The sequence below is a fragment of the Microtus ochrogaster genome, linkage group LG4 (assembly GCF_000317375.1).
Source record: "Microtus ochrogaster isolate Prairie Vole_2 linkage group LG4, MicOch1.0, whole genome shotgun sequence".
Lineage (NCBI taxonomy): Eukaryota > Metazoa > Chordata > Mammalia > Rodentia > Cricetidae > Microtus > Microtus ochrogaster.
In genome coordinates, this window is record NC_022030.1 from 21,924,665 (window position 1) to 21,935,359 (window position 10,695).

Consider the following 10,695-nt stretch of genomic DNA (forward strand, 5'->3'; position numbering starts at 1 on the left):
AGAAGAGGGAGCCAGATCTCTTTATAGATGGTTGTGAGCCATCATGTGGTTGCTGGGAATTGAACTCAAGACCTCTGGAAGAGCAGCCTGTACTCTTAACTGCTGAGCCGTCTCTCCAGCCCTAATTCCTTATTCTTTAAGGCTGCACTTGATGGTGTCTTTCTTCGAAAAGCACTTTTTTTTACAGGATTTCTCTGTGTATCTCTGGCTTCCTGGAACTTTGTAGACCAGACTGGCCTCAAACTTACAGAGATCCACCTGCCTCTGCCTCCTGAGTGCTGGGAGTAAAGGTGTACAAAGAAATGCACGTTTTAAAGGAACTCTATAGTGTAAATGCTCAATATAACCTCATCCAAGCAATAGGTGATAACCCAGTGTATAATTTGTATTCTTGGGTTCTGAGGAGAAATTCACTTTACCCTCTGTAGCCTTTTTCCCAAAGACCCATGACCAGAATAACGATGAGGAAAAAAAACAAACAAACATCAAATCACAAATGAAGAACACAATACAAAACACCTAAGCAGCATTCCTGAAACGTGTCACAGGGAAGAAGGGCCCATGGAAACCCAATGTAACAGGAATGTGGTATCCTGGTGAGATGCTAGAACAGAACAGGAACATTAGACGAACACGGAACCAGAATAACCCATGAACCTTCTTAATTCATGAAAATGTTAGCAGGCTTGGTGGAGCAGTCAGGAGACAGAAACAGCTGATCTCTGAGTTCAAGGCCAGTCTTTAACTTAAAAACAAACAAAAACTTCAATTCTCTCTAGCATCAAAGTCAATATTTTGGTCCATACCTTCAATTCCAACACTTGGAAGGCTGAGGCCAGAAGATTTCTTTTTTTCTTTTTTCTTTTTCGAGACAGGTTTTCTCTGTAGGTTTGGAGCCTGTCCTGGAACTAACTCTTATAGACCAGGCTGTCCTCGAACTCACAGAGATCCTCCTGCCTCTGCCTCCCTAGTGCTGGGATTAAAGGCGTGTGTGCGCTACCACCGCCCGGCTAAGGCAATAAGACAACCTAGGCTACCAAGTGAGGTCCATGTCTTGGTTCAAGGGCCAGACCGTCTCAAAAACCAAACAAAACCCCAAAAGGAAAACATGAAGGCAGTCCGTAAAGTTAAGTTTTGTCCAAAACATAACAATAAATAAAAATAAAAAAATGAACTGACGCCTATGAGAGCGTCAGGAGACCCCTGCTCTGGGTCAGGCGTACAGATAACGGACTTGGCAGTGTTGACAAACTTCTAGAGGGGCCCCCCGAACTTCCGTGCTTCTTCGAAATTCCGGCTTTCACAGCGGGCTGGGCCTGATGACGTTGTTGGCTCTCATTCGCCCCCTTCATTCCTGAGGGCGTGGCTCTGACAGCTGCGGGGCCCTCCCGGTCCCTGTCCTTCCGGCACTCTGATTGGCTTGTGCTCCTCCTGGGGTGTGGCCACATTTCATTGGCCCCTGTTCCTGGGCCTACGGCGTCACGCAGCGCATCCGTCGCGCTGGTCTACACGTCAGCGGCGGCTCCCACCCGGAGGAGCCAGGGGCTCGACCGTAGAATCTGCGGCGGCTGCAGAGGAGCCGTGAAGGCGACGGCATCAGCGATGGCAGGGGCGGGACCGGCTCCGGGACTCCCGGTTGCGGGAGGCCCTGTGGTCCCGGGGCCTGGCGTCGGTCTCCCGGGCAAGAGCGGCGAGGAACGCTTGAAAGAAATGGAGGCGGAGATGGCCCTGTAAGGCCCTGAGCAGGAGGAATAAAAGCGGTTTCCGGGCAAATCCACTCAACCCTGGAGCCTCCGGGTCTTCAAAGGCCTGATGCGGCTCCATTAGGGGCTGTGGGATCCGAGGGATGCGGGGCATGGAGACGTGCGCGGGGAGGCTTTGGCTGGGATGATGGCGCTGTCGTGATGTGCCCAGCGCCACTGTCTTGGTGAGAGGACCTGACATACAGTATCTGTCCCGCTCCCTCAGGTTTGAGCAAGAAGTCCTGGGAGCTCCAGTGACCGGAATCCCAACTGCTGTGCCTGCGGTGCCCACGGTAGAAGCCATGCAGGTCCCAGCAGCTCCTGTGATCCGCCCAATTATCGCCACCAACACGTACCAGCAGGTAAGGCGATAGCTTCAGCTTTTCAGTCTGGGGGGAACACAGTGCTTTGATCCTAAGGAGGGTTTATCTGTGGAGAGCGATCAATGTTTTTTGCGTTAGTTATTTGCATGACAAATAACTGCTCTACCGGGAACTCGGGATGCAAGACAGAGTATATTTAATCCTTTGGAAGCATCTGTTCTGCAGCATCCTATCTGGTAGAACTTTCTGCAGTGGCGGCAACTCTATAAACTTTCTGCAGCTTAGTGTTCTTCAGAAACATCTTTAAAGCTTACACTCACGGATTTGCGCTGTAGTTCAGTAGTAGAGCACGTAGGTAGCCTGTGCAAAACTCTAGTGTGTAAGGCCACCACCACCACAAAAATATAGTAAAATGTATACTTTTGCTAAATCGTCCCCAAGTCTCATTGATAATATTCCAATGCTTGATAGCTTTATATGACTAGTGAAAAGAAGGAATGAATACCAGCAAAAGAAACTTGTTAATTCTGTTTGCAGTTATTAGGTGAACTGGGATGCAGCTCAGTTATAAATCTCTTGCCTAGCATGCCAAAGCCATAGGTCCCTTGCATTGAAAAAAGACTGAAAAAAAAAAAGCCAGGTGGTAGTGGCACATGCACTTGGGAGGCAGAGACAGGCGGATCTCTTGTTAGTTTGAGACCAGCCTGGTCTACAAGAGCTACTTCCAGGACAGGCTCCAGTTACAGAGAAACCCTGTATCGAAAAAAAAAAAAAAAAAGAGCAAAAGCAGCCTTTGAGTACTTTCTCTGCACCTGGCACTGCTCTGCTCTGAGCAGTAAGCATATAGGAAAACAGAAAAGTTATTGCTGCTTCTTTGGTGTTTACATGTTAGTAGAGAGAGAGATTACAGACATGGTACACACCCTTAATCCCAGCACTTGGGAGGCAGAGGCAGGTGGATCTCTGTGAATTCCAGACCAGCCTGGTCTATACAGCGAGTGCCAGGACAGGCTCCAAAGCTACATGGAGAAACCGTGTCTCAAAAAAAAAGAGGGGAGCCAAGTCAGGGAAGGCCTTTGTGTTTTATTTTAGTAAAGCAAAGATATAAACAAGTGATGGAGGCGTGCAGATGTCTGGAGTGATGTTATCCCCCAGTAGAGAGCTGTCCGTGCAGACCCTGAGAAAGTGTATAGTGGTCATAGTGTTCAAGCAACAGCAGAGAGCTGAATGTGCAGAGAACTTGAACAGAAAGGAAAGTCTAGAAGATTTAAGACGGTGATGGAGCCTGACGGTGTGATGCACGCCTTTAATCCCAGCACTCTGAGGCAGAGGCAGGTGAATCTCTGTGAGTTCGAGGCCAGCCTGGTCTACAGAGCGAGTTCCAGGACAGGCTCCAAAGCTATAGAGAAACCCTGTCTCAAAAAACCAAAAAAAAAAAAGAAGAAGTAATGGAAGCTACATTGTACAGGGTCTTGTAAGCTACTTTGAGAATCTCGGCTTTTACTTTTTTGGGGGGGAGGGCATGGTTTCGAGACAGGGTTTCTCTCTGTGACAGCTTCGGCTGTCCTGAAACTCACTCTGTAGACCAGACTGGCCTCAAGCACTCGAAGATCCTCCTGCCTCTGCCTCCTGAGTGCTGAGTTTCAAGGTGTGCACCCCCCACTACCATTCATCTGGCTTTTACTTTTGAGATAAAGAACTACTAGAGAATTCTAAGAACAAGGGTGATAGTGGTCCAAGATAAGCAGGTGGCTATCTGGATAATAGACTAGAGGGGTCAAGGGTAAATTCTAGGAGTTGGAGGACGAGGCTAATAATCTATGTAAAATGGATGTAGGTAACAGGGAGGACAAGTTGGACATTACTTGAGATAGTTCTGTGGTGTCTACAGCCTTGCCCTGAACATGCCTGACTTCAGAAATGAATCAGGGACTTGGTTATTTCTCGGATGGGGGATAGTACTATAGGGAAGCTGAGTCAGAGAAATTGATCCTGGGAGAGATTAATAATAGTAGCTTTACTCAGTATGGCTCCAGGAGCCCCAGTGAAGGGACTTTGTAGCAGAGCCTGACTGGTCACCAACCCCATAAAGCACAGGCGACCTGCCAGGGCGAGCCAGCTGACGTTGATGAGCAACTCTGAGCCAGGCCTCCTTCTCCCCAATAGGTCCAACAGACCCTGGAGGCCCGGGCAGCTGCCGCAGCCACAGTGGTTCCTCCCATGGTGGGAGGCCCTCCTTTTGTAGGCCCAGGTAAGTAACTAAGTGAGAGGGCATGGGTCAGGCTGGGTGGTTAGAAGGGATACTCAGAGCTTGCCTCCCACCATCCTCATCTCTCCTCCCCACAGTTGGCTTTGGCCCTGCTGATCGCAGTCACCTGGACAGTCCTGAGGCACGAGAAGCCATGTTCCTGAGACGAGCAGGTGGGTTGAGGACCAGGACCCCACATTTGACCAGGCACGCTTGTTTAGGCTTAGAAACTCTGGCTCCTTGCCCTAATCTGCTCTAGATTCCTTTCTCCGCTCTGATGATGTCTTAGGACAGCACACGCTTGTGTGCCTCCTGATTGTCTCAACTCAGTTTGTTCTCAGTCCTGTCACTCCTCACTGGAAACCTCGACAGTGTCTCCTCAAGCTTTAGCACCTTCTAGCAAGCTCTTCAGTTTGCTCACTGTGCTTTGTCACCTTTGCTTCCTCCAGCAAGCAAGCCTTGCGAAGGACAGGACTCTTGATTTTTGTCACGAGTAGCACCAGGCAACTCACTAGTGGTCAGGAGCCTTTGTGACCCGGCTCCTTGCAGATCCTGATCTCCCACCATACTCGGGAGCTCCAAGCATAGCTGAGTTGTCAGAGAAAGTCAAGGAACCTTCTCTCTTCTGCTTCTTGTCACTCAGCTGTGACCTTCAGACCTTCTGTCCACCGGCCATTCCCCATGTTTTCCACTCTGGCCCTTCAGGTGTATATATGTATATATACACATACCGCCGGTTTTTATGATGTTGCTTGTGAGAATGTGTGCTAAGATGTGTGTTCTTAGTTGGATGTAAAATTCTGTTGATTAGCCGGGTGGTGGTGGCACATGCCTTTAATCCCAGCACTTGGGAGGCAGACACGTACAGATCTCTGTGAGTTTGAGGTCATCCTGGTCTAGAAGAGCTAGTTCCAGGACAGGCTACAGAGAAACCCTGTCTCTAAAAACAAAGACAAAATTACTTTGATTGTGTTTGTTAATAGTGCTATGCTTTTGTTGTGCTGGGGATGAGCCCAGGGCCTCAAATGTATTCTACACTGAACTGCATCCAAGCTCTTAGCTCTTAAAAATAAGACCTTGCTATGCAGCCCAGGAGGGCTTCAGACACAAGTCCTGTCTCTGCCTCCTGAGTACTATGGTTAAGGGATGTCTCTGTTCCTGGCTTTCTTTTTTAATCTGATGGTGTCTGATGAATCTTAACATCTGCTCTTTAGTAAGTTATCAAAGTGAAAATCTGACTTGATCACCCTGCCCAGATCCCTAACCTGCTGTTCTCTCAGGAGGATACCATTGCTCAGCCAGGAAGGCTGCCTTGATGCCTATCAGTCTTTCTCTTTGAACTCCCCCCGCCCCATTTCCTCTGGGATACCACCTATACTTGAGGGGAAAGGTTTTCCTTATATACTCTCCCTTGTGGAGGTATTTCTGCTCATACCTTGCTGGACTTTTAGTTATCCTGAGGTCCTAGCTCATGGGTCCCTTTTTCCAGGAGGCCTCAAGTCCCCTGGCTGGGCCATTCCACTCTGGCCTCTGACAGCTGTTTGGACTGTCCTTCTCTGGCAGTGCATGGATTTCCTCCTATCCTGGACCCAGAGCCTGGCACCCCCATGGTCTGCTGGGTTCCTAGCACTGTTCACAACAGGCTTAGGCCCTCAGGAAATCCTTGACATCAGTTTGCTGAGTGAAGCAATGGCAAGACCACCTCATCTTCTCCAGGATTTCTTGGGTACTGAGAGTACCTATCAAACAGCTTGCCCCTAGTGTCCCAATCCCCCATGACACCCCCATCTCTCTCTCCCACAGCTGTGGCCCCTCAGAGGGCCCCTATCCTGCGTCCAGCCTTCGTCCCCCACGTGCTACAGAGAGCAGGTGAGGGGCCAGGGTCATGATCCCTGCCAAGCAATTTCTCTCAAGCCCTGGAACTCCCCCTCTAACACCCTGACAGATTCTGCTCTCTCTTCTGCAGCAGGTGGCCCCCGACCTATGGCCCTGAGGCCCCCGCACCAGGCTCTGGTTGGACCCCCTCTGCCTGGGCCTCCTGGACCACCCATGATGCTGCCACCAATGGCCCGGGCCCCTGGACCACCCCTGGGTTCTATGGCTGCTCTGAGACCTCCTCTGGTAAGGTGGGACTGATTAGTGTGGTTAAAGGTGCAGTGGGTAGGGGCTCCAGTCCCAACTCACTACATTTAAGTCTCTCTTCCCCGGCTTTGTTTCTGTTTCTTTGTACCTGTGTTGTTTCATTTCTTTATATGACAAAAATCTTTGTTTTCTTTGCTCTTTACAGACAAGAACTTGCTACGTAGCTCAGGCTGGCCTAAACCTTACAGTCTTCCTGCTTCAGCCTCCCAAGTGATGAGGGTAGAGGCATGTAGACCATGCCCAGCTTTCTCCTATGTGGAAGAGAGTATAAAGAGAAACACCTAAGCCAGATGTTGGTGGCACTTGCCTTTAATCCCAGCACTTGGGAGGCAGAGGCAGGCAGATCTCTGTGAGTTCCAGGCCAACCTGGTATACAATAGCGAGTTCCAGGACAGGCTCCAAAGCTACACAGAAACCCTGTCACAAAAAAAAACAGAAAGGGGGCTGGAGAGATGGCTCAGAGGTTGGGAGCATTGCCTGCTCTTCCCGGGGTCCTGAGTTCAGTTCCCGGCAACCACGTGGTGGCTCACAACCATCTGTGACGAGGTCTGGTGCCTCTTCTGGCCTGCGGGCATGCACACGGACAGAATATTGTATGCATAATAAATAAATAAATATTTTTAAAAAAAAACAGAAAGGAAGGAAGGAAAAGAAAGACCTGTTGATAATTATTTCCATGTGTTTTTGTTTTCCTTTAATTCCCTCTTTAGCCGGGCGATGGTGGCGCACGCCTTTAATCCCAGCACTCGGGAGGCAGAGGCAGGTGGATCTCTGTGAGTTCGAGACCAATCTGGTCTACAGAGCTAGTTCCAGGACAGGCTCCAAAGCCACAGAGAAACCCTGTCTCGAAAAAAAAAAATTCCCTCTTTGTCCCTGTATACATTCACCTGTGTCTGTCTTCCTTGCTGCCTTTGTTTCTGTGTCCAACTGACTATACTTCTCTGCTCCCTGTTCCCCGGCTCCCAGACCCTTGCTTTGTTTGCAGTGGGGGTGGTAAGATATGAACCTGTGAGCTGCCCATCCCTCACACCCTCCTCTTGCCCACAGGAAGAGCCAGTGGCTCCTCGAGAGCTGGGCCTTGGCCTTGGGTTAGGCCTGAAGGAGAAGGAAGAGGCAGCAGTGGCCGCAGCAGCTGGGCTGGAGGATGCTGGCGCAGCAGTGGCTGTAGGGGCAGGAGGAGCCCCAACTGGCCCTGCTGTCATTGGCCCCAGCCTCCCGCTGGCCCTAGCCATGCCTTTGCCTGAGCCTGAGCCACTGCCCCTCCCACTGGAGGTGGTACGTGGCCTGTTGCCTCCACTGCGAATTCCTGAGCTCTTGTCCCTGCGTCCACGACCCCGGCCCCCTCGGCCTGAACCACCTCCTGGCCTCATGGCCCTAGAGGTAAGCGGGGACTATGCAGCAAGGGGACAGGGGCTGGGAAAGCCAAAGCCCGTGAGCTTCCACACAGGAACACAGCCCTGTAGTCAGAGGGTGGTCGGGTGTAGGCGGGGAAGGCAGCCCCTCATGTAACACAGCTAGAAGCTTATGTAGCACTTGAGTGGGAGGTGCCAGGGATGGAGGTAGTGCAGAGCACAAGACTCCCAACACCCTTCCCTGCCCCTACAGGTCCCAGAGCCACTGGGTGAGGACAAGAAGAAAGGCAAGCCAGAAAAATTGAAACGCTGCATTCGCACAGCAGCGGGGAGCAGCTGGGAGGACCCCAGCCTGCTGGAGTGGGATGCTGGTGAGTGGACCAAAGTGAGAGGTTGGGCATCACCCATCCAAGAACATTCTGTCCTGAGTTTTCAGGGCCACTGACAGGGAAGGGGGAAAAGGGTGACTGCACAATGTCTGGAGGGCATGGTGGGCAGAATTGTTCTCTCGGGCTTTGGTGTGGTTTTGCTGGAGAACAGGCTGTCTCTGTGACCCAGGCTGGCCTAGACTTTCAATCCTTTTGGCTCAGTCTCCCGAGTGATAGAATTACAGGTGAGGGCCACCAGGCCGCTTGGTACCTAGGGCTTTCAGACTCTTTCTCATGGGAAACTTGGCCTGCTGAAGGTTAGAGGATTCTGTTTCAATCCTTTTGAGGCACACAGTGATAAGTGAATGGCCTACCTGCTGCCCAGATTCCACAGTTAGCCTTCTGCTGTATTCGCTTTATTCCTGTGTGTTTGGGTGCATGTAACACACACACACACACACACACACACACACACACATATGCAATGCTAGGGATGGGTCCCAGGGACCTGCACACGCTGGGCAGTCATGCTACCTTAGAATCCTGCCTTCACAGGATTCCCTCATTCTTTATTGTTTGAAACAAGAAGTGAAATTATTACTTGGGTTGTTTTGTGAGGCAAAGCCTCATGTCGCCCAGATTGGTCTTCAATTCATTGTGTAGCCAAGTAGGACCTTGAAGTTCTGACTCTCCTGCCTCTCCATCTGAAGTGCTGGCATGTGCTACCACACTTCAGTTTATGCAGTGTTGTGGGCTGAACCCATGCACGCAGTCAGCTCTACCAGCTGCTCAACATCCCTAGCCAATACCTAGTATTCACCCCAAGAAAGACTTTCTTTCATGTTATAATCCTATTCAAACAGCTAAGAAAATAACAGTAATTATTGATTTTGAGACCAGCTCTTTGATATAGCCAGCATCCTTGTGTTGCCTCAGGTTCATGACCATAAAGCCAGGTGGGCAGGAGAGGATCTGGTGAGAACTCTGCTTGCTTGAACTCCCCTGCCCAACTACACCTGCAGACCTGACCCAGACTGTCAACTTCAGTAGGAAGGGTGGGCCTTATAAGAAGTGAGAAGAGTGCCTGCCCTCAAAGATGCTTTAGCTGGCCTGACATGGTGGCACTTGCTCTGATCCCAGTACTCCGGAGGAAGAGGCAGGCAGATCTCTGTGTGTTCAAGGCCAGCCAAGTACATAGTGAGACCCTTCCACTCTCCAAAACAAAGTTTTTTGTGGTTTTGTTTGTTTGGTTTTGTTTTTTCAAGAAAAGGTTCCTCAGTGTAGCCTGGACTGTCCTAGAACTTGCTCTGTAGACCAGACTGACCTCAAACTCACAGAGATCCACCTGCCTCTGCTTCCCGAGTGCTGGGATTAAAGGCGTGCACCACCACTATCCAGCTTCAAAGGGAAGTTTTAGCTGAAAGGTCAGCTTGTGGGGTACCTGACCTTAGGTTACACCTCTGCAAGCTTTTTTTTTTCTTCCTTTTTCTTTTTTTTTTTTAATTTATTTGTTATGCATACAATGTGCTGTTGGCATACATGTATGCCTACATGCCAGAAGAGGGCACCAGATCTCATTACAGATGGCTGTGAACCACCATGTGGTTGCTGGGAATTGAACTCAGATCCTCTGGAAGAGCAGCCAGTGCTCTTAACCTCTGAGCCATCTCTCTAGCCCCTTTTCTTCCTTTTTCAAATGAAGGTGGTCTTGCCACCACATCTGACTTGTATATTATATGATAATTTATTTTTTAAGTGTGTGGGTCAATGACCTTGCTAGAAAATCTCATTCTCTGGGTTGTTAGACTTTCCTTCTGGGGTAGCCTAACTCACTCAAATAGTGTCTTTAGTCACTATGGAAACCATGGGGCTGGCTGCTCCAGCCATAGCTGAGGGCAGAGCAAACTGCCCTTCACTCCAGCCCTCAACTGCTACCTCCCTTCCCACGACAGTCTTGCTGTGGCCCTGGTGCAGCTGACTTTATCATGCCTGCCTCCCATCCCTATTTCTAAGGAGGAAGACAGTAATTTAAGAGCATGCCCAGTTAGACTGGTGGTAGAGGTCCCCTTGGAGAAGGGACAGGCAGTGTGTTCCCATGACAATGTGGAGTTGGAGCAGACTTGCAGAGATAACCCAGTTGAGGAAGAGTGCAGTGTTGTGCCGAAAGCTGGTGAGTGGCAGGGCCACAAAGGACCAAGAATAGGCTAGAGCTGGGACAGAGTTAGGCTTCATTGCAGAAGTAAGACCACAGTAGGTGATGAAAGGCTGTGCGGTTAGAGGTTAAGGTATAGACTCTGGCTGGGTCTGCTGATTCCCACCTCTATTTCCAGCGCTTAGGAGGCTAGTCTGGACTTCTGTTTGAAAAAATGGGGTGGGGCTGGAGAGATGGCTCAGAGGTTAAGAGCATTGCCTGCTCTTCCAAAGGTCCCGAGTTCAATTCCCAGCAACCACATGGTGGCTCACAACCACCTGTAAAGAGATCTGGCACCCTCTTCTGGCCTTCAGGCATACAGACAGAAT

General features: G+C 50.1%; 2 protein-coding genes across 4 annotated transcripts in view; one reads left to right on the top strand and one right to left on the bottom strand.

The window, feature by feature from the left end:
• Nucleotides 1–10,695, bottom strand: part of LOC113457658 (zinc finger protein 420-like) — a 1,205,902-nt gene that overhangs the window by 709,431 nt on the left and 485,776 nt on the right. The window lies entirely within an intron of this gene.
• Rbm42 (RNA binding motif protein 42) overlaps nt 1,496–10,695 on the top strand; it is a 10,157-nt gene continuing 957 nt past the window's right edge. Inside the window, exons 1-8 of one of the 3 annotated variants that reach the window (XM_005361223.2) lie at nt 1,496–1,730; nt 1,969–2,104; nt 4,232–4,316; nt 4,412–4,486; nt 6,117–6,182; nt 6,259–6,434; nt 7,503–7,835; nt 8,061–8,178. In XM_005361223.2, coding sequence (XP_005361280.1) covers nt 1,603–1,730; nt 1,969–2,104; nt 4,232–4,316; nt 4,412–4,486; nt 6,117–6,182; nt 6,259–6,434; nt 7,503–7,835; nt 8,061–8,178 — 1,117 coding nt within the window. In that variant the 5' untranslated portion in view covers nt 1,496–1,602. The remainder of the gene's footprint in view (nt 1,731–1,968; nt 2,105–4,231; nt 4,317–4,411; nt 4,487–6,116; nt 6,183–6,258; nt 6,435–7,502; nt 7,836–8,060; nt 8,179–10,695) is intronic. The other 2 variants (XM_005361224.3, XM_026786291.1) reach the window with 2 other exon arrangements.